This window comes from Coenobita brevimanus, chromosome 98 (genome assembly GCF_032717465.1).
Source record: "Coenobita brevimanus isolate Jiangsu-jjx chromosome 98, ASM3271746v2, whole genome shotgun sequence".
In the NCBI taxonomy this organism is placed as follows: Eukaryota; Metazoa; Arthropoda; class Malacostraca; order Decapoda; family Coenobitidae; genus Coenobita; species Coenobita brevimanus.
Genome location: NC_137051.1, coordinates 11,168,476 through 11,192,500, shown reverse-complemented (window position 1 = coordinate 11,192,500; position 24,025 = coordinate 11,168,476). Strand labels below are relative to the sequence as shown.

The 24,025-nt window shown below is 41.9% G+C and overlaps 1 protein-coding gene across 1 annotated transcript in view; it reads left to right on the top strand.

The window, feature by feature from the left end:
• Positions 1-24,025, top strand: part of LOC145414237 (putative phosphorylase b kinase regulatory subunit beta) — a 286,779-nt gene that overhangs the window by 137,637 nt on the left and 125,117 nt on the right. The window contains exons 12-14 of the mRNA XM_080283817.1: positions 11,432-11,524; positions 14,993-15,130; positions 19,645-19,832. Coding sequence (XP_080139943.1) covers positions 11,432-11,524; positions 14,993-15,130; positions 19,645-19,832 — 419 coding nt within the window. The remainder of the gene's footprint in view (positions 1-11,431; positions 11,525-14,992; positions 15,131-19,644; positions 19,833-24,025) is intronic.

Genomic DNA, 24,025 nt, shown 5'->3' with positions numbered 1-24,025 from the left:
GAGATTTGCAGATAGAAACAGGGGATATAACTTTGAAAGAGGTAGCAAAATCTATAAAGGAGTTAAAGAATTTTAAGGCCCCAGGAGAGGATGGAATGTTCCCTGAAATGCTTAAGGTGGAAAATGACGGGTTGATGAATGCGCTTTTGAAACTTTTTAATGTGGCTTGGGATAATGGTGGAATTCCAGAAGAGTGGAAAAATGGAGTGATTATAAAAATACCAAAAAAGGGAGATTTAAGTGTGTGTGGCAATTGGAGGGGGATAACTTTGACACCTGTAGTTGCAAAAGCCTTTTCCAAAATCTTGTTGAACAGAATAGAGCCAGTAATTGATAAAATTTTAGGAGAAGAACAAGCGGGATTTAGAAAGGGTCGAGGTTGTAATGCTCAGATTTTTATAAAATTTTAGGAGAAGAACAAGCGGGATTTAGAAAGGGTCGAGCTTGTAATGCTCAGATTTTTATTGTAAGGCATCTAATCCAACAAGCTAATGAGATGAAAATGCCACTTAGTATGTGTTTTGTGGATTTTGAAAAGGCGTTTGATAGTGTTTCACGTGGAGCTGTGTTAAAAATTATAAGATTCTGTGGTATACCAGAAAAGTTTGTAAATATTATTAGAACCCTTCATGAAGGTACTTTTTGTAAGGTAATGGTGGGTGGTTCTTTGAGTGATCCATTTCAAGTTAGGTCAGAAGTGATTCAAGGAGGAGTTCTTTCACCATTGTTGTTTGTTTTGGTTATGGATTATGTTATGAAAAAGATTGTAAGGAGAACAGGTGCAGGAATTAACTGGAAAGAAAATAAGAAGCTGATAGATTTGGACTATGCTGATGATATTGTACTGATTTGTGGAAGTATTTACGAGATGCAGAGGGTGCTTGATTGTCTGGTGGAGGAAGGAGAAAATGTGGGATTGGTAATAAATTGTGGAAAGACTGAAATTATTAATATGAACGTGGAGAACCGAATAGATTGTGTAATTGGGAATAATGTGGTGAAGAATGTAGAAAACTTTAAATATCTGGGAACGATTGTATCATCTAATGGATCATTTAATAATGAAATTGAGGAGAGGATTAGACAGGCTTGGCGAGCTGTTGGAATGCTGAAATCTGTTTGGAATAATAATATGCTTTCGGTACATACTAAAGTGAAAATTTACAAGTCCATGGTTAGACCAGTTTTAATTTATGGGCATGAGTCATGGTACAGTACAAGTGCAACAGATCAGAAAGTATTAGGATTTGAGAATAAAATACTGAGAAGGATTCCTGGGGTAATGTGGCAAGACAGAGTTACAAATGCAAGAGTAAGGGATATTACGAGAGTGGAACCAGTTAATGATTAGCAAGACAGAGTTACAAATGCAAGAGTAAGGGATATTACAAGAGTGGAACCAGTTAATGATTATGTGAGACTGTCTCGCTGGAAGTGGCTGGGGCACATATACAGAAAAGAAGGTAGTTTAATACAGGATGTGCCAGAGTGGACTGCTAGAGGAAGAAGAGGTAGAGGTAGGCCGAGGGAAACCTGGTTGAGGACAATGAAAAAGGAAGCAGGAGAGGAGTGTTGGTGGGACCTGAAGGAGATGGCAAGAGACAAATATAGGTGGAGAGAGTTCATCGAGGCCCTATGCATCCCGTGGGGTGTCACAGGAAATGATTGATTGATTGATTGATTGATATATATATATATATATATATATATATATATATATATATAAAATGTATATATTAGACAGCCATATACAGCCATGGGGACATCACACATCCCTGTTTCAGTCCCACATTTAGATAAAAGAATTCACTCAGCTCACTATCCACTCGCACCGTAGCCCTAGCTCCTTTGTACACACTCTTCACAGCACTCAACAATTTTTCCTCCACTCCATATATTCTTAATACCTTCCACATACCTTGCCTATCTGTTCTGTCATAAGCTTTCTCCAGGTCCATGAAGGCAGCATACACTTTTTTTCCCTTCTCTAGATACTTCTCCACTAAACATCTTAGAACAAATATCTGATCTACACACCCTTTTCCCTTCTTAAATCCCCCTTGTTCTTCTCCAGCTAGCTCCTGTGTTATATGCCTAACTCTGTCAATAAATATTCTACTATATGTTTTTCCAATCACACTAAGAAGGCAAATACCCCTATGGTTACCACATACTTCTCTCTCCCCTTTTCCTTTGTATAAAGGAACAATTATACCTGATTTCCAGTCCTCTGGAACCCTTCCCTCTTCCCAAGCCAATCTACACAACTTCCATATCCACTCCACAACAATCTCACCCCCATACTTCAGCATTTCACCACACTCCATCAATTCCTGTGGCCCTTCCCATCTTGATCATCATTGCTTCCACAACTTCTGCCCTACTGATCTCTTCTTCCCTCCTCTCATCTTTTCTTCTCCCAGCCATTCCCCAACCTATTGTATTCACACTGCTCTCACTCTCTGCACTCAAGTGATCCTCAAGGTGCTCCTTCCATCTCCTCAATTTCTCTCTTTTCTCCACCAACAATATTATTCCCATCTTTCACTCCCCTACTATTTCCCTTTTCACACTGTCTTACTTTCTTAACCTCCATCCAAAACAGTTTCTTACTCTCCCTTCATTTTACACTCAAATTCCTCCCAAACTCTTCATTCACTTTCTTCTTCCTCTCCTTCACCAATCTCTTCACCTCCCTTCAACTCACTTATACTTTTCTCTTCTTTCTCATCTTCTCCCCTACCTCTACTCGCCAGCCATTCACTATATGCCTTCTTCTTTTGTTCCACAGGTCGTTTCATTTCACCTCATTATTCCACAATGCTGTCCCTTGCACACCCCTGCATCTCCTCCTCACTCCACAAACTACCTCACACACTGCGCCTATCACTTCCGTGAATATCTTACATACATCTTCCGCCCCTTCCATTTGCTCTAATATCATACCTTCCCAATCTTGCTTCCGCTATGCTCTTATACTCTGCCATTTTCTCACTATCTTGCAACTTCTCCACTCTTCTCATAGGAGCTTTTTCCTCCTGTCTTCCCCTTTGTCTCTCCACCCATTTTCTTTGCAGCCTTACCATGGCTATCGCTAAGTGATGGTCCGAGATTCCATTCTCCCACCCTCTCCACACTCTTGCATCCAACACGTCTTCTCATTTGCTCATCCACACACACGTAATCTATTATTGCCTTTTGTTCAACAAGTTCACCATCCATCTTCCTCATGACTCTCCACATACACCTGTGGATCATCTTGTGCCGAAAGAAGGTGTTGGCTATTGCCAACCCCTTACCAGCTCAGATGTCCACCAAAGCACTACCATTCCTATCTACTTTTTAATGAAGCAAAATTTGGTGAGTAAAGTGCATATTTTATGGAAGGAAATATGGAAGGTTGGGTTAAGTTACAGAAATTTTTTGTTAGGGTTTGGATATATGAACAATGATAAGGGTAATTTCATGCCAAAAATAATATTCTAAGATGGCGTCTAGCTGTCTTTGGCACACCACAAGGAGGTGTCCGTCTCTTCAGTACTGTTAGGAATCGTAAACATCCCTTAACCGTTGTTGCGGTCATTTACCACCATAAAAGTAATTAGAAAAATATGGAAATAGACTTTAAAAATAGGATGTGAACTAGTAAGGTCTTGCTGCTGCTTAAACTAAACCATACATTTACCTCAATGAGTCTACAGGTAGGGGCAATGCAGGTCGAGGGTTTGATGAGGTATGTGTACCCAGTGACAGATTAAATACTCTCCCATAGTGTGCCCTTGTTATCACTTTCTATTAATCTGACCATGCTTGTTTGAGTTTTTGTTATTTATCATAGCATTATGTACATGTACTGTATTTAGTGGGTCTAAATTGTCATAAAATGGAAAATTTGAGCTTGCACTTGGGGCACCAGGTACCAGTTAGGATAAATCCCATGGGTTCTGTGTATTCATTATCATGCATTTCCATTATCACACACTGGGTTTGTCACCAGTTATGCACGATAACCAGGGGATCACTGTACGGTGCCCCCCCCCCCCTCCCTAGTAGCATGGTTAATGATTCTGGGCATTTCGCCACACAAATGGAAATCGTGTAGATGGGTACATTGAAACCCCATGTTATAAGGACAAATGGGTCTGGAAATGTTCCTCCTCTGACCCTCTTGAAAATTTTTGTATTCCTTCCTGAGCATACCAGACTTTAATTTTGGTACACATACAGCCTCTACAAACATCACTGGGCAAAAGAAAGGGTTATCTAGAGTGTACAAACTGCTGGATGGACTACTCACCGAGTGTTGAGGTGGTTGGGGGGGGTGGGAGTATCTGAGGCTGAGAGGCTAGAGGAGGGGACAGAAGTGCCTCTTACCCCTCCTGGGGCAGCCAAGATAAGCTTCAAAATCCTCAAACTCTCTCCACCGTGGAGATGGAGGCTGAGCACGCAGATGTGGCAGCTATGTTGTCATTCATCACCACATGGGACCTTCAGTTGGAGCACGGAGGTGCCCCTCTGGTAAGAATTTTGCCACCCAAACGGGGAATTGCCGCACTGATTCATACAGGGTATGGTTCATGTTTCTACACAAGTCACAATTAGTGCAAACCAGAGCTGTGCTGCCTGCAAGCTTGCTGTACATGGATAAATAGATAGACAGATAAAGCTTACTAGGGATTTAAATTTAAAATGAAGGGAAAAAAAACACACAATAAGCCACTCTGAACATGTTGACAGCTGCTGAATTCTGCTCGACTGTTTCACATGCCTTTGAATGATAGTTTTTTCAGTGGCTTTGCTTTCAGATAATGTCAGTAATCCAAGGTATGGATGTGGTTGTTAAGGAATTCAGCTCATATTGAATTTTTGTCAGCCAAGGGTATGTAAGCAATTTAAAATAGGGGAGAAAGTTTAGATTGTTTAATATATACATAGAAGGAAAGTGGTAGGAAGTGTAAAAGCATGAAGTGCTTTAAGGGCCAGAAGGCTTTTGGGAATTTGAGATGATAAATGTGAACATAAAATTTTTGAATTAGTATTTTCTTGAGCATATACTGCTTTTATAAAGTATTTGAGAGGAGCGCCAACCATCATGCTATCAGCATACTGTACTGTTTTCATCACATTTTGTCCAGCTTATGTTAGAGCTTGTGTAAAAGTAGTACCAGGTAAACCATATATTCCATAAAGAGTTATTTGAGTTACATTCAACAATTTTACTGAGTAAGAAAAGGCCACATAAAGTAAAACCTGAGTCCACTGTACTTAGCATGAATTACTGTATTTTGATGCATTTTGGCACTGCAAGTATATTCTTAGATTTTGCATGTTCCGAGAGGGCTGCTAGAAAAAAAATTTGATGATGTATTTTGCACTTCTCTTTTCTGATTTGTATCTGTAGCTTACATGATATAGTTCATATGTGAATTGCAACAACTGTAGTGCTAGCATTGCCAGTTTTCATTTTTTCATTACCTATTAAGATTTCTTAAAAGTTACCTATTAATATTTCTTATAAGTGATACCAGATTATTAATTTTCACTCTTTTGCCCTCTCCTTTTGGAGGAGCCCACGGAAGTGTATCTTAATTGCTTATAACATCACACAGGTATTATAAATGATGATGGGAAGAATTATCACAGACTCAGAGACCTGGAGTAGGTTCAGTACATTACTTCCAGTCTCAAATAATTATGCTTCAGAAGACAAGGTGACCATCCCAATTATAAAAATCTATACTAGAGAGGTAACTGTGCCTCCTTCTATCTGTGTGTGGTAACATACTGAGTCATCTTGTCGGTGGAGTTTAAGGGAGTGACAAAAAAAATTTCAGCACGTCCCATTGGCTGATCATTAAGCGGGAGATCCCAAGGGATACTGGCATGGATACCAGTGCATCCCATTGATTGGTTTCAATAGTAGATGGATCTTAAGGAAGTGATATAACAAATTTTGGTGCCTTCCATTGGTTAAGGCTTTGGTGGGAAAGTTGCTGAGACACTGTACAGAGTGAATTAATGGATTTCCTGAAGGAAACCCATCAATCCACTAAGTTTCATCTGTCAAGTGTGCAGCCAAAGTTAATATATCAGACATAGGGAACAGGCCGTAATTCCTGCGGAGAGCTGACCCTCCAAAGTAAGATGTTTCCCTGGAGGGGTGGCCTCCCAGGGGATGTTTAAACCCCCAGGTGGGGGATAACCCCCAGGGGGTAGGAGGGAAAGCCAGGCAAGGGCATGCTCGTGCAGTCATGAACCCTAGGGAAGTTGGATTTTAAAGATTCCTTATTTTCAAGTGTTGTGAAGGGTCATCATCATCTTAAGGTCATACTTGCGCATGAGTTTGGGCCTACTCATACCTCTCTCATGGACCTCGATGACTACCATTTCTCCACAGTGGTAATAATCTTCCCCTTTGCTTTTTTAGAAGAGGAGGTGCTGGGAGATTCCTTACTAGAAGTCATTTTTCACAATCACAATGAAGAAACACTAGGCATAGTTGAGAGATGTGAGATGGGCACGCCATTGTCAGAATGCAGTGAAAGATGTGGCAAAACTGAGGCAATATAGGGTGTCCACAGACTCTAGTCCCATTTAGGCCTTCCAGACCTAGGCCAAAAATTATGCAGCTTGTCACCTATTCACACCCGCAGATCGCCAACCTAGTCCAAGCGAGTGGGAGAAACCACCACCAATCTTGACAAGTCTGCTGTAAGTCATCCTGCACAGGGGCAGCAGTTCAGAAGGGCTGCATAATAATCCCTCCCTTTTAATGACCATTGTTAACCTCCACCCGCCGGGGGTTTTCCAACGCCACCCACTCCTCTCTGTGGGAGATTTCTGTGATTTTGGAAAATATACCCTTGCTTCAAATCCTAATATCTCCCAAACCATCATAGCTAGAGAAAAAATTAAAGATACATAAGAGTCACCAACTCTTCCTCTTTCAAATGAAAGTACAGTATCCCCGCCTCTCCAGGTGGTCCCGTCGATGAGTAAGGATAAGTTGAAGGTGACTGGTTTTCTGCGTTTTGGTGGGGTTATCTGGGTGTGCGCCATTGCCAGTGACCTTGGACTTGCTGATTAGCGTTGGCAGCACTGACCGGAGTGGTGATTGTAACACTGCCTGGCCTCCTGGAATTTTCCACTCATTCTTTCAACTTTTTCTTACTCACCGTCATAAGGATGAGTCATCACCCTGTTCATACAGCTCCCCATAGGGTTTTCCGCCCATTTCAGTGTACCACTATGCCCCATAGGTGTGTAGGAAAAGAATAGCTCTTTGATTTGTGGCAGGTGGGGGTGCCCATCATCCACCCACCTAGTGTAGTGATACTGTACTCTGATTTTAGGGTAGCTCTGCACTGAGTGGCAAGCCAAATGATTTCCTGTAAACCAGGAAAGCATTAACAGTGCTGGGTGGTAACCATATTATCAACCAACACGTGTTCCCTACTTGACAACAAGTGGGTTGGCAGAGGGTTAGTGCTCCTCCCCGGAAAACAACTAACTAAAAATACAAACAAGAAGCCTCAGACCAGGACTGACCAAAAGGTGATGACTAAGAACTGAACCAAGGACACAATACGGATGGCGACTTGGAATGTAAGGGAGGCAAATGATGAGGTGAAAGAAAGATTGTTCAGGTGCTTGAGGGTGCAAAAGTAGATGTGTGTGGGTTAACTGAAACTATATGGAGAGGTGAGAGTGTGAGAGAATGGGAGTATGGATGGGGTATATGCACAGGAGTAGGTGAGAATGAGAGGGCAAAAGAAGGAGTGTGTATTGTTGTAGCAGATGGAAGGAGAATACTGTATAAGAGAATATGGATCAATTGGCTCGAGGATTGTGTGGCTATGATTGAAAGTTGGACTAAAAATGTGGGCAATTATGTGCGTGTATGCACCAACGTAAGATCATGCAAGCAGAGTGAGGGAAGAGTTCTGGACAAATGTGGAAGCATACATGGCAAAGTTTGAAAGGAATGAGAGAGTGTTTTTGACTGGAGATATGAATGGAAAAGTAGGGAATGGGAAGGTGGATGGAGTAGTTGGTGATTGGGGTGTGCCTGCAGAGATGAATGAGAATGGCAGTGCTTTAGTGGACATTTGTGCCAGGAGGGGGTTGGTGATAGCTAATACCCTCTTCAGGCACAAAATGATCCACAGGTATACATGGCGAGTGATGAGAAGGGTGGGTGGTGAACTGAATGAACAGAAGGCAATGATTGATTATGTCTGTGTGGATGAAAGGTTGAGAAGGTGTGTAATGGATGCAAGAGTATATAGAGGTTGGGGGAGTGAACTTTTGGACCACCACTTGTTGGTGGTCAGAATTAAAATCCAAATAAAATGGAGAAATAGAAGAAGGGAAGGAGGAGAGGAAGAAGTATAATCAAGGAGAGTGGAAAAGTTACAAGAGGATGGAAAAAGACAGAATATAAGAGGGAAGTGAAGGAGTGATTGAGTAAATATAGATTGTAGCAGATGGGGGACATGGAAGGTGAGTGCAAGATATTCACAGAAAAAAGCTGTGCAGCATGTGAGTTGATGTGTGGGGTGAAGAGAAGACAAAAGGGGGTGCAGGGAACAGCATGGTGGACTGAAGAGGCGAGAGAGGCTGTGACACAAAAGAAGAAAGCATATAGTGAGTGGATGAGAAACAGAGGCTTGGGAGAAGTTGAGAGACGGAAGAGAGAGTTATATGTAGAGAGGAAGAGAGAAGTGAAAAGATTAGTTAGAGTAAGAAGAGAGTGGGTGAGGAATTTGGAAGGAATTTCAGTGTAAAGTGGAGGGAATGTAAGAAAATATTCTGGAAAGAGATAAACAAAGTTAGACAGGGTGCCAAAGAGATTAGCTGGGGAGTGAAAGATAAAAATGGTAGATTACTAGTGGAGAAGGGAGAAAAAGTGAACAGATGGAGACAGCACTATAAGGAATTGATGAACTTAAAGAATGAAAGAAATGCGAGTATAAGTGGCTGGGAGAAGGAGGGGTGTCAGAAGAGAGGAAGAAATCAGTAGGATGGAAGTTGTAGAAGTGATGAAGGAAGTGAAAATGGGGAAAGCCTCAGGAATTGATGGAGTGTGTGGTGAAATGCTGAAGCACAGGGGAAAGATAGTAGTAGAATGAATGTGAAAGATGTGCAGATTTTCCTGGGAAGAAGGTAGAGTCTTTGAGGATTGAAAGTCAGGTATAATTATTCCCCTGTACAAAGGAAAAGGGGAAAAAGAAGTATATGGTAATCATAGGGGCATCTGTCTTCATAGTGTAATAGGAAAAGTATATGGTAGGATACTTATTGACAGAGTTAGGGAAATATCAGAGGAATTGGTTGGAGAATAACAGGGAGGTTTTAGGAAGGGAAGAGGTCATGTAGATTAGATATTTATTCTTAGATCTTTAGTGGAAAAGTTTCTAGAGAAGGGAGAGAAGTTGTATGCGACCTTCATGGATTTGGAGAAAGCATATGACAGGGTGGATAGACAAGGATTGTGGAAATTATTAAGAATATATGAAGTAGATGGGAAGTTGTTGAAGGCCATGATGAGTATGTATGAGGTTGCTAAGGCTGCAGTGTGTGTGGATAGTGAACTGAGTGAATTTTTCTGTTTGAAGGTTGGATTGAAACAGGGATTTGTCATGTCTCCATGGTTTTTCATTCTGTATACGGATGGGGTTATAAAAGAGATACAAGGCAGGGCAGTGGATGTTGGAGCAGCCCTAGTGAGAGAGGGCAGTGTTTGGAAACTACCTGTACTATTGTTTGCAGATGATATTGTGTTAAGTGAGGATGAAGGGGAGCTACAAGGCTTGGTGGATGAGTTTGGGAGAGTGTGTAAGAAACAGAATCTAAAGGTGAATGTAGGGATGAGTAAAGTTATGGTCTTTGAGAGAAGTGAAGTCAGTGAATGTACAGTGTGACTAGATGAGGAGGAAATGGAAAATGTGAGTGCATTTAAGTACTTGGGTAGTGTGATGAGTAAGGATGGAAGTTTAGAGGGTGAAGTGCTTGAAAGGTTGCTGGTTCCTTGGATGCAGTGATAAGAAACAGGGAAGTGAGCATGGAAGTGAAAAAGCTGTTTCATGACAGTATTGTAATACCAACTCTAACGTATGGAAGTGAAGCTTGGACCTTGTTGGAGGAACAGAAGTCAAGAGTGAGAGCAGTGGAAATGAGTAATTTGAGAGGAGCATGTGTGCTGATCATGACTTTTCTCCACCATGGCACTCATTATGCAGGAGGTAGTCAGTTGTTTGCCGGAAAGGGTTTTTAAAAACTGATGATCATTAAAGCAAAATATAACATACAAGAAGATGATGAACTGAAGGGGTGCCTGTACAGTACTCATTGCAAAATAATAACACAAATATGCTGAATGATAATTCTGGGTCCCATGCCAAAGTCAGAAAATGAAAGTTTTGGCTGTTGGCTAGCTTACCTCTCTGTAATCTACACAAAAGTTTAGGGAAAATTTCAAAGAAATTTAATAAACCCAATGGAATTGACAACACAGCTGGCCTTGGCCAAATGGTAGAGCTATGATGAATACAACACTTCATCAGTACTCATTTAAAAGGGAATATACTGTATAAGGTTTTGAACCAGAATCATAGGTGTTCCTATGGCTTCTTGCAGAAGACTGATGGTTTTTTTGCCATGCAAAAAATAAATAAATTAATACTACATACTAAAGATATGTTTATGCTTTATTTGTTTTAGTAGCCCAAACGTGTTTACTGTTGGCTGCAGATTTTCAGTGGATCTACAAAAGTGACAGGATAATGTACAATGAGCGCCAATAGTCGTGTCGCGGTTTTTGTCCGAAGATTAAATGTAACTCGTGAAACATTATGAAAGCCCTACCAGACGACGGAATATACCAGACACTCGAAGGCTTATGTTTTCGCCAAATTTCACGACACGACTATTGGCGCTCACTGTACAAGTCATGAGAGTGAAAGGGTCTGCAATGCCGGAGTTGATTGCAGACATGACATAAAACATATTTTACACTAGAGAAGAAGTGAATTAATAGTGATGTACTCATTAACATGAACTCCTAAAAGATTTCTGGGTTATATACGTTAAGTTGTTTAATTTTTTTTTCTTTCCTACGTGAGAAGTATTCATTATCACACCATACCATGCAACAGAGCAGGAAAGGTAAATCAGTAATTTACTAGATAACCAGAGCAAGCATTTAGTTTATATAATGTCCAAAAGAATATTGTGAGAAAACATTCTTCATAAAGGAAACTCAAGATATTTCCTATCTGGTCAAAATTACAGAAGACTTGTATAAATACAGAGGAGCCATGCATGAGGGCTTAGATAACAAAGTACAGTTCACACTGCAGTATGGTTATAGCTAGGAGCTGTAGTTGCTATCTAACCCAAAAATCCACTATACCTGCTCATTGTCAAACAGGGTACTGCAAGTGACTTGGTGGTGCAGGTGGTGCTGATTGCAGAGAGTATGCGACTTCAAGCCATGATGGCAACATATGGCATCCAGACTCAGGTGGGTATTGACCCAAGGTGAAATGATATTTATGTCTGTCTTTTGATTTGCATCTGTCTGTTTTGTGTTCCACACTTGGAACTCTTCTCAGAGTATGGGCTTGACAAAAGTTTCCAGGCTGCTATTCTCTCCATGCCATATTTTTCATCTCTTTGTCCATGTAGATGGAGTTTGCCCCAGTATTAACTCTTGCTTCATTTGCTGTCGGTATCAGTAATTTTGCATCCTCTTTATTAAATCATACTTCCATTCTGTTGTGTGTTTAACTTCATTGACTCCAGTACACATTACAGCATACCTGCTTCTAATGCTTCCTTACCAGATACTCCAGTATTGTTTACTGTTTGCTCATCTGACTTATAATTCGTAGTCCAGTTGGGGGGAAAAAAAAAATCAGGGTGCATGAACTGAGGCTTGAGGCTAGGCTACCATACAGTAATACATTTAGTGGTATATGACCAGCTTACTCACCTCTAAGGTCGCATTCACACCAAGTACTTGGTGCAGGTAGGCATGGTCATAGACAGGATGATGCATTTGAATGTTCCCACTGGAATCAGGGAAATGTGACGGTCGCCTGCAAAATGTATGCATAATATCCCAGTCAGTATTCTGTTATCTCATTGTAATTTATATTTTGAAAAAAATATTCATCCATGAGTAAAACCTGTCACTAGTTATGGCTTTCCCATTATAGGAAAGAGCAGTGCAGTGCAACAAAACATGTTATAATAAGAGTCACTGTGATCAATGGTGAAGAAATATTGCAAGCAACTGTACTGTATTCTTTACCGCTTCTGTTACTTTTTCATGTTACTTCTAGAGTACGATAGTTAATGAAGGCTATGTCTGCCTCCTCCATACTGATTAATTTATCCTGGATGTACGGGTAAACTGTGTATTGTGTAGACACAACAAGCATATACTGGGTAAAGACATCACCATGCTGGAGTTAATAACAAAGGAAACTACAGCACTTTTATCATGCAGTGTGCCATTTTACTTTGTAGATAGAGTGTTTACCTAAAACTCTTACTGGACACTCCTTCTCTCTTCCACTGCAGTGCAGGAAATGCTGTGTCACTGTGTTTAGTATAGGATGCATTCCAGGTAGAGGATGTGAATGACACAAGTGTTGGCTACTCAGTATCCATTTTATTCCACTGCTTGTCTGTGGTTCAAGCTTAAAAAATTCCTGCTTGAGCCTGCATCATGCCACATTCTTACTCTTGCCTGCCAGTGTTTAGGAGAGCCACTTGTATGAGTTACAGTGATGCAGATCTCTCCCTGACACCCACCTTTGCCAGCAGGCTCTTATTGTGGACTTGGCCTAAGGGATTGAACCCTTCTGCTTGGATAGATTATCATTTCAGTAGAAGCACTCCAACTACTCACTCAGCAGCTGCTTTTGTAATTAAAATTGTCCTAGTTCCTTATATCTTTTGACCATTCTCCTTCTTCTTCTTCTTCTTGTGGGTTTGGGAGATGCAGCCAAAATAATGACCCAGTGCTCTTCCAATGCAGATTGATTAGGGCCTCACGTTATATGCAGGAGAGCTGCCAAGATTTATGGATAAAGTCAGACATGTACTATACGACTCTTTGCCACAACTGAGAATCCCCATTACCCCCTCCTGGGAGGATGTGAAGAGACAAGTTGAAAGCTCCCAGATATGCCAGACTGTCACTCAAATGTGTGTGAAGGGAGTGGAACCTAGGGCACCATAACATGAAATGTTCAATGGTTTTTTCAATCTGAGGTCACTATTTACACCAAGGGTGCTCTGTCATACCCAGACAATACAGGTGACCGACGAGGCTGACCCAACCATAACCTGGTGATGGCAACATCGTCCTGACGGGGGATGGCGAGCCCATGGATGCGCAGAGGAGTCAGAGCAAAAGCGTCCCAGGTGGGAGGCAGGGAGATTGGTTGCAAGGGATGCATTCCAATATGACATGCAGGCACTGCGCATGAAGTTAGGAATGTGGCAGTATCAGGTGCCACATATACTAATGTATTGGAGGTCAGTGCCTGCCTTACTGCTCCATTGCAAATTCATTCCCATGGATGCCTACATGCAAGGGAATCCATTGAAGCTGGAAGTGCCAGGGAGGAGTAGCAAGAAGAAAGAGGAGTTTCAAAATAGCATGGACATAAATCATAAGACAGTCTGAGAGGAGGAGGGTAAGTGAGGACTGAGTCTGTACGGTATATAAAGTCACCAGTTCGGGGTGGAGGAGATCCGAATAAACTCAAAGGCCTGGAGGATGGTTAGGAGTTCACATTATACCGACCATTGAATGACCAAGTTTGGCATAAGGAAAGGTCCACAAAGTAGGCCACTGAGGCAAATGGAAATTAAGGGGAGTGGGACCCATCCATGTACACTCTAAAGGAGTATGTATGAAAAGAGGAGTCCATGCTAAGGAAGAGCTGTTGTGCCAAGACTGCATCCACTGTCTTAGGGATGGTGCAGAGAAGTAGAGGGAGATAAACGTAGTGTATACGAGTCATGGGCGCTCTCAGCTGGAATATTGCTCACCTTTGTGGAATGGATGTGGAAAGGTTGCACTAAAACTGCTAGGCAAAATTCAAAACAAGGCTGTTAGAATTATAAATAACCCTGCTGTTACAAACAAGCTACCTCCCCTACAGGTAAGTAGGAATGTTGCTTCCCTTGCATTATTTTACATATACTTTTATGGCAGAAGAAGTTGCATCCATTGTGCCACCTCTCCATGCCTTCCCCAGCGTTACATGGGCATCTGGTAGCACTCATGACTGGAATGTTACACTACCATATTGCAGAACTTCCGCCTATCTGAAATCTTTATTCTCCTAACTGCATCTCTTCGGAACTAGCTCCTCCAGAGTTCTTTCCCCCTGAACTTCAACCTACAGCTGTTAAAGTCCAACTGTTACAGATTTTTTCATGAATGGAGGACACCAGTAATCTGTTATATGGATTATTATTATTTTTTTTTTTTTTGTTAATTCATTTGTTTTTCCTTCCTCTTTTTTGTTATTTAAAGAAGGGGGGGGAGAAGGGTCACTGTGGTAGGCCTAGGAAGATCGAGTGATAGAGTGTGGCAGGCCTGGATGCTGCTGAGAATGAATGGTAACCACACTTATAGCCAGTCTGGGGGCTGGCAATGGACCATGGGGAAGCAGTAGAGGGAGGAGACTGAGTGACTGGAGGGAAGGGCAGAAATGCGATGAAGCAGCCGACAATTTTGGCCATTCTTTCTCACTTATGTGTTCAGGTCACTTCACTTTATTATTCTGGCTGTCATGCCAGGTGACATTTATGCTGGCATGATGCTGTTACATATTGAATGAATGTGCATATATTTTTTTGTTCATTTATTTGAGTTTTGTTTCTCATGTTCTGTTGACTGCAACCTTTCAGGGAATAGCAACATTGTACAGTCTGACATTGTAAATGATTTTAATATCTTTGGCAGACACCACATGAGGTTGAACCAGTACAGATCTGGCCACCACGGGAGCTAGTGAAGGTGTACCAGAACCTAGGAGTGAGTCAGAAGCTGGGACTTCGTGGCCGACCCACCAGACCTATCGGAGCACTGGGCACCAGCAAGGTGATCTCATAAATCATGTACAGTATATGTCAATAGACTTATCTTTTGTCATTTTGTTTCAGAACGTGTCTGTATGGATACTGTGTATTGTATATGAAGTACAGGCATACCCCGGTTTAATGATGCAATTGGTTAAATAAAAACCCATCGCCAGGTGGGGTATTGTATCTCGAGGTAGATTTAACATGTAAAGTATAGGGATGCATCATTGAGCCTTGGGTTTCCTCCCTAACCAAGTCCCTAAACTCACCCAAATGAGTCCAAAAACAAGTTTAAAGCCAATCTATATGGCCTAACAGCTGTAAAAGAAGATAACCTAAGTCTTAAACCAGTGCCCGTCTCGCTTGTACACAGTTAAGGTCACTGGAGCATGCGATCTTCAACTCGTATTCAAACACGGTAGAGAAGAAGCAGCAGCATTGTGTACAGTCCCACCATCAGAAGGTCCCTAGTGAATTAGATAAACATCTGTTATGCATAACAGTAATGTGTGAATGATGCAGAATCGTCTAAGATGCAAATTGTTGTGACGGAAAATCATTGATGTTTTGACGGGGAATGTGATCGATGATGTGATTGAGATAGCCTTTTCATCGGTGTCATTTTTGTTACTGTTCTGGTTGCTGAGCTCCTTTATTTTTGTCTCTCTTATCTTCCAACGTTCAGTTAGAAATTCCTTTGTAGTTTCAAAGCATTTTCCTTTGAACAGCCCAAGTGTAAACACATGATTTATTGATCGATGATGCAATTGGGATAGCCTGTTCAGAGGCCCCTCTTTATGTTGTTTTAGGTACTGTTCTGGTTCCTGGGTTCCTTTATTTTCTTCTCTCTTATTTTCCAACATATCGAAATTCCTTTGTATCTTCAAAGCGTTTTCCCTTGTACAGCCTGAATGTAAGCACATGATTTATCAATTGATGATGCAATCAGGATTGCCTTTTCAATGGTCTCTCCTTATGTCGTTTTAGCTACTGTTCTGGTTGCTGAGCTCCTTTACTTTTTTCTCTCTTACTTTCCAACATTTAGTTAGAAATTCCTTCGTATTTTTTAAGTGTTTTTTCTTGAACAGTCCGAATGGATACACATGATTTATCGATGTCACAGTTTTCATCAGTGCATGAAATATTTACAGTACTCTGTAAGGTTTTCATAATTATTAATGTTTATTTTAAATTATTATTATATATTCCAGGATAGGTTAGGTGACAGTTCAGTGGTTAAACACAAAATATTCTTTGTTGAGTCACCTAGTTGTCCACGCGGTTTTGTACCTCCATCTGATGGGTGAGAATCCATACCCCAAATGACAGCGCACACTCCACCCATAAGTAAAACACATTAATCTAAGTCTAAAAACAGTTTATAAATGAACCTAAACACAAAATTTAAGTCTAAAATACCATCAAAATCAGTAAAAAAAAAAAAAAAAAAAAAATCACAAAACCAGGGGTAGGCCTACGATAGGTGGGGTAGTGTGGTATTTCTATCCCATCACTGTTCTGGAGTATCGTATGTAGGGGTATCATAAATTGAGGTTTGCCAGTACAGTAAGGTCCCGGGTTACGTCAGAGTTCCGTTCCTGAGACATGACGTAAGCCGATTTTGAACGTAACTCGAGTTTTATACAGTACGTCGTATGATTATGCTTACCGCAATGCATCTTACAGATTTTTCAACCATACATTGCATACTATACATGTAATAATCTTATAACAGGTATGTATAAGAAACATAGTCTTTTGAACTGATGATATTTATTGAATAAAATATAAGTTGTACTAGCTAAGAGTTTTCGTCACAGTACCGCACTCGCTGCGGTAACAGCACTTCTCATCGTCATGGCAGCAGAGTTACGCCACCACTGCCTCACCCACAACTGAGTCTGGCTGCTGCTCCCTCACTCTCCCGTCCTTACACACGTGCACACTGCCAACACACATTTTATTCCTATATTCAAGCACTTTTCATACTTCATCATACAATAAAGTTTACTGTAAATTACTGCCGTAAAATATGAAATAACATCATTACCAGCACGATAATGTAAGCATTTCTAACATCAAGTTTGATGGCTTTTTTTTTTTTTCTCTCACTCGGACAGCAAAATTATTTCAGTGATAAAATGACCGATTACTGTATGGTACTGTAATAAAAGATGCATACTATGTGTCACTACATACCTTCTGACATCAACTTGACTCGTTACTGGGGTTGCGATGTGGAAGGCACTGCATCAGGGGAGTCAGGGACCGGAGCAGGGGAGTCCAGGGCTGAAGCAGGGGAGTCCGGGGCTGAAGCAGGGGAGTCAGGGGCTGAAGATAGGGAGTCAGGGGTTGACGATGAGGATGAGGTAGCAACTGGTGGTGAAGTTGTGGCTCGGTGTTCAGTTCGCTTGAAAAACTGGAGAATTGAAGACTGCTTGGCGGCATATTTCCTTTCGTCATAGATTTGACGATAACAGGACACTGCATCCTCAATTCCCCTGTACACTTTGGCAAACCTCTCTGCATTTGGGTCTTGATCTTCAAATGCAGCCATTGCTTTTTCTAGGAAGTCGAAAGCATTTGCCATTTCCTTAATCTTAAACTGTCTTAGCGGTTCTGCCTCATCACTTTTTTCATCATTTTCCATTTGCTTTCCTAGGTATAGCAAGTCTTCATTACTCAGCTCTTGATCATGTGAATCAACAAGTTCATGTACATCACTCTCGTCTATGTCCAGATTTAAATCGTTTCCAATTTTCACACAGTTGCGCTGACTTCGTTTATACTGTCTTCATCAAATCCTTTAAAGTCATTTACGAGGTTAGGGCACACTTTTTTCCACACTCCGTGCATATTTGTCTCAGTCACTTCAGCCCAACATTCTCCAATATTTTTAACTGCCTTATAGATGTTGAAATCTTTCCAGAATTCTTTGAGTGTTACTTTACCATTTTCTGTTGCTCGTATTGCCTGTCTGAATGTTTTTCTCAGGTAGTAAGCCTTGAAAGCTCTTATTACACCTTGGTCCATGGGTTGTAGGATTGATGTTGTGTTTGGTGGCATAAACACAACTTTTACATTAGGGTGCAACTCTGTCAGGCTCGAAGGATGACCAGGAGCATTATCAATAATGAGAAGAGCTTTGAATGGCAGATTCTTCATAGCACAATACCGTTCAACCTCTGGCACGAAACACTTTGAAAACCAGTCAATGAAAATTGCACTAGTCACCCAAGCCTTTAAATTACTTTTCCAATGAACTGGTAGGCTAGCTTTAAGGATCCCCTTAAGAGCTCTTGGATTTCGGAGTGGTACACGAGTAGCGGTTTAAGCTTGAAATCGCCTGCACAGTTTCCCCCAAAAGTAGCGTTAGGCGCTCTTGGATGCTTTGTGACCTGGCATGGTTTTTTCTTCTTTAGCAATATAGGTTCTGTTAGGCATTCGTTTCCAGTTTAGTCCCGTTTCATCAACATTAAATATAAGTTCTGGAATGTAGCCTTCCTTCTCAATCAACTCCTCCAACTCTTTAACGAATGTTTTTGCTGCATCGTCATCTGCACTGGCTGCTTCTCCGAAAATTCTTTTGCTGGTTAGGTTTGCTCGAGCCCTGAAACGAGTAAACCAACCTTTTGATGCCACAAATGTCTCGTTGGTCTCACTTTCCTCACTTTTTTCTTTCTTAAGGTCTTGGTAGAGTGTGCGTGCTTTTTCACAGATTAACTGTTCACTCAGAGGCATGCACCGTTGATTATTGTCCTCAATCCACAGCATTAACATCCGTTCCATCTCAATCAACAGTCCCGATCTTTGCTTGGTAATCACAGTTGATTGCATGGGAGTTGCACCTTTAACGTGAGTCAAGATACGTTCCTTGTCTTTGAGGATGGTAGCTACGGTAGTACGGCTCATCCCAAGCACACGCCCGATTGCTGATGCCTTTTCTCCTTTCTCATTACGCTTAATAATATCGACTTTTTCACGTAATGTGATGGTCTTGCGTTTCTTGGAGTCGTTATGGTCACCAGGAAGCTGTCTCTTAGGCATCTTGGAATCAGGATGGCGAAAAACACAAGAAAATGACGGTATCACTGTATCAGGCGGTGGTAGCACTGAGACTGAGAGCGATTGTTGGTAGTTAAGCGTGAGGCGGGAAAACACCAGAGACATCTCGCGGTACTTAGCAACACTTCAAAACCCACGCTTTACGTATTTTTTCTTTATTTTCTTATATTTTAAAATTTCCACTCACGGACCGACTGTCGTAACCTTGAATTGACGTAAGTCGATACTGACGTAACCCGGGACCTTACTGTACTGTATTGTAGTCCATTCTATATTGTTTCAGTCTGTCAGTTTACACTCTACAGTATATCCAATCCCTTAAGGTCCCATCAAGTGTATTGTAGAGGACTAGGGCTAACTAACGGTCTGTAAGGAATAAGGATTTTTTTTTACTTTTCAGAAACATTTTCTTTATTTTGTACAAGTTAGTGGTATATACTTAATGCTTACCTCTGATGTATTCCACAGATCTACCGAGTATGTGGCCAAACAGTTCTGTGCTATCCATTGGTGTTTGAGGTAAGCGATTTTTACCTCTCACACGACATGGCACTCCTCATTGATGACATAAAGACAGAACTCCATTTCGTCGGCAAGTACTGGAGGCTGTCAGGCCGACCCACAGTTTGCATACTCATCAGAGAGGAGCACATGAGGTGAGGAATATTTGGAAGTTTATTTCAGGTTTTGCAGTTGAAGTTGTGTATCAGAGGAAGATTTGTGCCAAGTACCTGTTGCATCTTTATCTCTTTTTAATCGCTACTTCAGTGGTCACTGCTCCTTTAAACTGTCTACTTGCATCCCTCTACCACTATGGTTGGCACATAGCACCCATCTAGCAACAAACTCCATCCTTTTTCTGTCCAGCTCTCTAATGCAGGAGTTAACCATTGTTCCCAGTTTTTCTTCTATGCAACAGGTCAAATCTGGAACTGTCTTCCTCTGTTTTGTGCTGCTTGTGACCTTCAGTCTTTCAGACACAGTGTGTCCAGCATCTCAAAATGAACAGACTTGAATTTGGCTCTCTATTATCATGTTTTTGTTTTTTTCTTGGAGGGAAAAATCTTGCTAGTTTCTGGCCTCTGGTTCCTTCTTTCTCGCATTGAAGAAGAAAAAGTTAACACTAGGCATCAAACAGGTCACTACAAGGTAAAATCAGAATCACGCATTTGAGATAGTGCACGCAATCTCGCGTAGGTCAGTTGTGACTGAGGTCATCACTGCACATATGGTTCCCGGGTCAGGGTTGAAGGATGCATGGAGGATTGTGGAAGAATCATGGCAGCTATGATGTCACCACATAGATGATTTGCAACATCCTGCAGCCCTGATGAGTATTAGAACTGGTTTGCTTTGTTGGGTGACTATGCAATTAGCATGCAATTTCTGCATAAATGCAGTACCAGGTCACATTTTTTTGGGGGGTTCTGTAAGGGAAATCTGTGCGTGCTGATCCTGCGTATTTGGTGGGAGCACTGTACAGTACCTGGAGACTTAGGAAGTGATCTATCACTGGTAAAAATCAAATCTCAGTCTAAGAGCATCAGTAATACTCAAGTAGTGAGGTTTTATAATAGGCAAAGACCATTACAGGCAATACCTTGCTTTCTCTTTTATGTCATTTGCAGCACAGTAGGTGCAGGTAGAAGGAAGTAATGCATGAGAAAAGTTTAAATAAACTTGACACTCATTTTCCCAAAACTAAGGTGTTTGTACATTAAATTCCTATTTTAGCACCCTGCATTGTTCAGTTTGTCTGTTGCTGTCATTTTAAAGCATTTGAAATTCTCCACAAGTGGTGAATAGCATACAGGTGTATTTGTCATTTTCATATACATTTTTGTTTTCTTTATTTATAAAGTTGCAGTTATTGGCACAAAAAAGAACTGCTCTATTGTGAATGCTCAGCAAGGTTTATTTGTACACCTACACAATTTGCTGTTCACCATTTGTTTTTCCAAAGATCTACATTAAGTTATGTAAATTTTTTGAAAATCTTCCGAATGACATAGGAGCAGTTACGCGATGGTAAAGGAAAGAAATTAACTTTTAAAAATTTGTTTTTTATTATACAGTAAAACCTCAATATAATGAACATTTTTATAGCAAACTTAGGATATAGCGACCCACCATTTCCAGAGCGAACTTCCGCCGGATATAGCGACCTTTGTTCAGTGTATGCGGCAGAAGTTTGCAACCCATTATTCCCAGATCAAACTTCCGCCGGAAATAGTGACCTTTGTTCGGTGTATGCAGCGGAAGTTCGCGACCGACCGTTTCCCGAGCAAACTTTTGCTGGATATAGCAACCTTTGTTTGGTGTATGCTGCGGAGGTTCGCATAGCAGCCGGCTCCCATGACTCCCCGTCGAGGGAGCGCCTGCGCGACAAGTCACGTAGGCCAGTTAGCCCGCGTGTCTCACTCCTTTCCACGCTGGGTTTTTCTCAGTCTGTGCATAGTCTTCGTTCTGTCTGGTTCTCTCCCACCTTGCCTCTCTCGCTTGCATGACCTGTTGTACCACATGTGATCTACCTACACTTCCTACCAACGGCAAGAATGGCATCAGAATCAACTAGCCCTTCATCCTCAAGCAAGGGGATGATGAAGATTCTCTCCCTGACCGAGAAGTATAAAATTGTTCAGGAGTTTGAGGAAAGGGCAACACTAAGTCAACTCATGAATAAATACGACCTCAAGAAAACTACAGTCCATGACCTCATCAAGGGGAAGGAGAAGGTGAAGGAGGCCCTGAAAGCAATGAAGGCCTGCAAGAAGGGGAAGGAACTGTACCACAAGCAACGACTTCCCATGGAAAATCTCGACAAAGTAGTGAACAAATGGTACATGCAGGAGAGAGCAGAGGGTGTTCCTGTTCGTGGTGTTGATATTCAACATGCGGTGCAGAGGCTTGCTTGTCACTTCGGTCACGAGAATTTCAAGTGCAGTAATGGTTGGCTGTGGCACTTTAGGCGGCGTCACAGCATTGTGAATAAGGCAATCACAGGCAAGCTTCTCAGCGCTGACGCCGACACAGTGGACTCCTTCATGAACCACTTTTGTGAGGTGAAGGAGAAGGAGGCCTCCATGACTTACAAATCTACAATGCTGACGAAACTGGTCTTTTTTGGAGGTCACTCCCCCAAAATACACAGGCCTCCAGGACAATAAGCAGCACTCTGGGGAGGAAGAGTGCGAAGGATCGCATATCGGTGTTGGCGTGCACTAACGCCGATGGGTCCCATCGTCTGAAACCAGTCGTTGTGGGTAAGAGTAGGAAGCCAAGGGCTCTGAAAGATATTATGGAGAAGCTTCCTACTTAATACCACAGCAACCGTAGGTTTCTGCCTGGTTTACCCAGGAGATTATCACCGACTGGTTTTATAACAGTTTTGACTGCTCCATTCGGCAGCACCAGGCCTGGTATGGCATCAGTAAGGCAGATGTTAAGGCTGTGCTTCTCCTTGACAATGCCCTAGCCCACCCCTCCACTGTGAAATTGTGTTCCAAGGATGGAAAAATAAGGGCAATATTTTTACCTTCTAACACGACTGCCTTACTTCAGCCAGTGGACCAGGGGGTGATAGAAAGTGCAAAAAGGCATTATCAGAATACATGCCTGGACCAGTGCTTAATCATGACAGAGGATGGGATAGAGGAGGAGGTGTATTTGGATACCAGGGGAAAGAAGACACTAGACAATTTTAAGAAATATAATATCAAGGACGCAGTTCTGAACTGGGCAGAGGCTTGGAGGAAAGTGCCAGTGACAACTCTCTGCAGTGCGTGGTGTAATCTCCTAAAAAAAAAACAAGACTCCAGTCCAGAGGCTAGATTTAAAGGGGTTTGAGCCACCAAAGGCAGCAGAAATGTTGGCTGCAGCTGGCCAAGGCTCCATCCCTGCGAAGAGGTGGAAGAGCAGCTGGACGAGGACGGTGGTCTGCCTGGATACCACCACCAGACAGAGGAGGAAATAGTGCAGGAACTGACCATACCTGAACCACCTGTGGAGGAGGAAAAGGAGAGACCACATGGGCCATCCCTCTCTGCTGCCATCGATGCAGCAGACACACTCTTGGCTGTCGCAGAGGACATTGGTAGGAAAATTATCAACTCCTCAGGTGGATTTGGCTGGACCTTATGAGGAGAAACCAGGCCAAGCAAATCCTGCAGAAAATTTCAGACTTCTTTAAGCCTGTTGCCTCGCCTCCTGGAAAAAAGAAACCTACTATGTCTGACACCTCGAGTGTGTCTGTTGCTTCGACGTCCTCTGTGAACCTCCCCAGTTTGGCTTCTGGCCCCAGCACACCTTCTTCGCAGACACAAGTGACACCAGAGTCACCAGAAATAATATTCACTGAATCAGATGATGAATGAGTGAATAAAATGTGATGATATATGGTGTGTATAGTACTGTACTTAAATGTAAATATTGTTCTGTAATGTTCAGTTTGTATTATTGTTAAATCAAGTATAGTGCCCTAGTGATACATTACAAAAATTTCTGGTGTGTACAGTGTGGTGTGCTCTGGTGTACAGGTGTACTGTGTGGTGCCGACATCTAACCTCTTCAGAAATCCCCCCCTGCCTCCCTCCTATTCCTGTGGTGACTACAGCATCATTTCTTGGCACTCCCTGGCGTGGTAAGTGTACTGTAACAGTACTACATTATACAGTGAGTCCTCGAAATACGAAAACTTGATGTACGAATTTCCGATGGTATGAAAGCAATGAATTTAAGGACAAATTCCACAATATGAAGTATCTGTCTCGATGGTACGAAAAGCGACACGAGAGGAAATACGAAAAATTCAAAATGGGCGCGCTGCACAGTGCCGCGCTCGCTTGCAGCG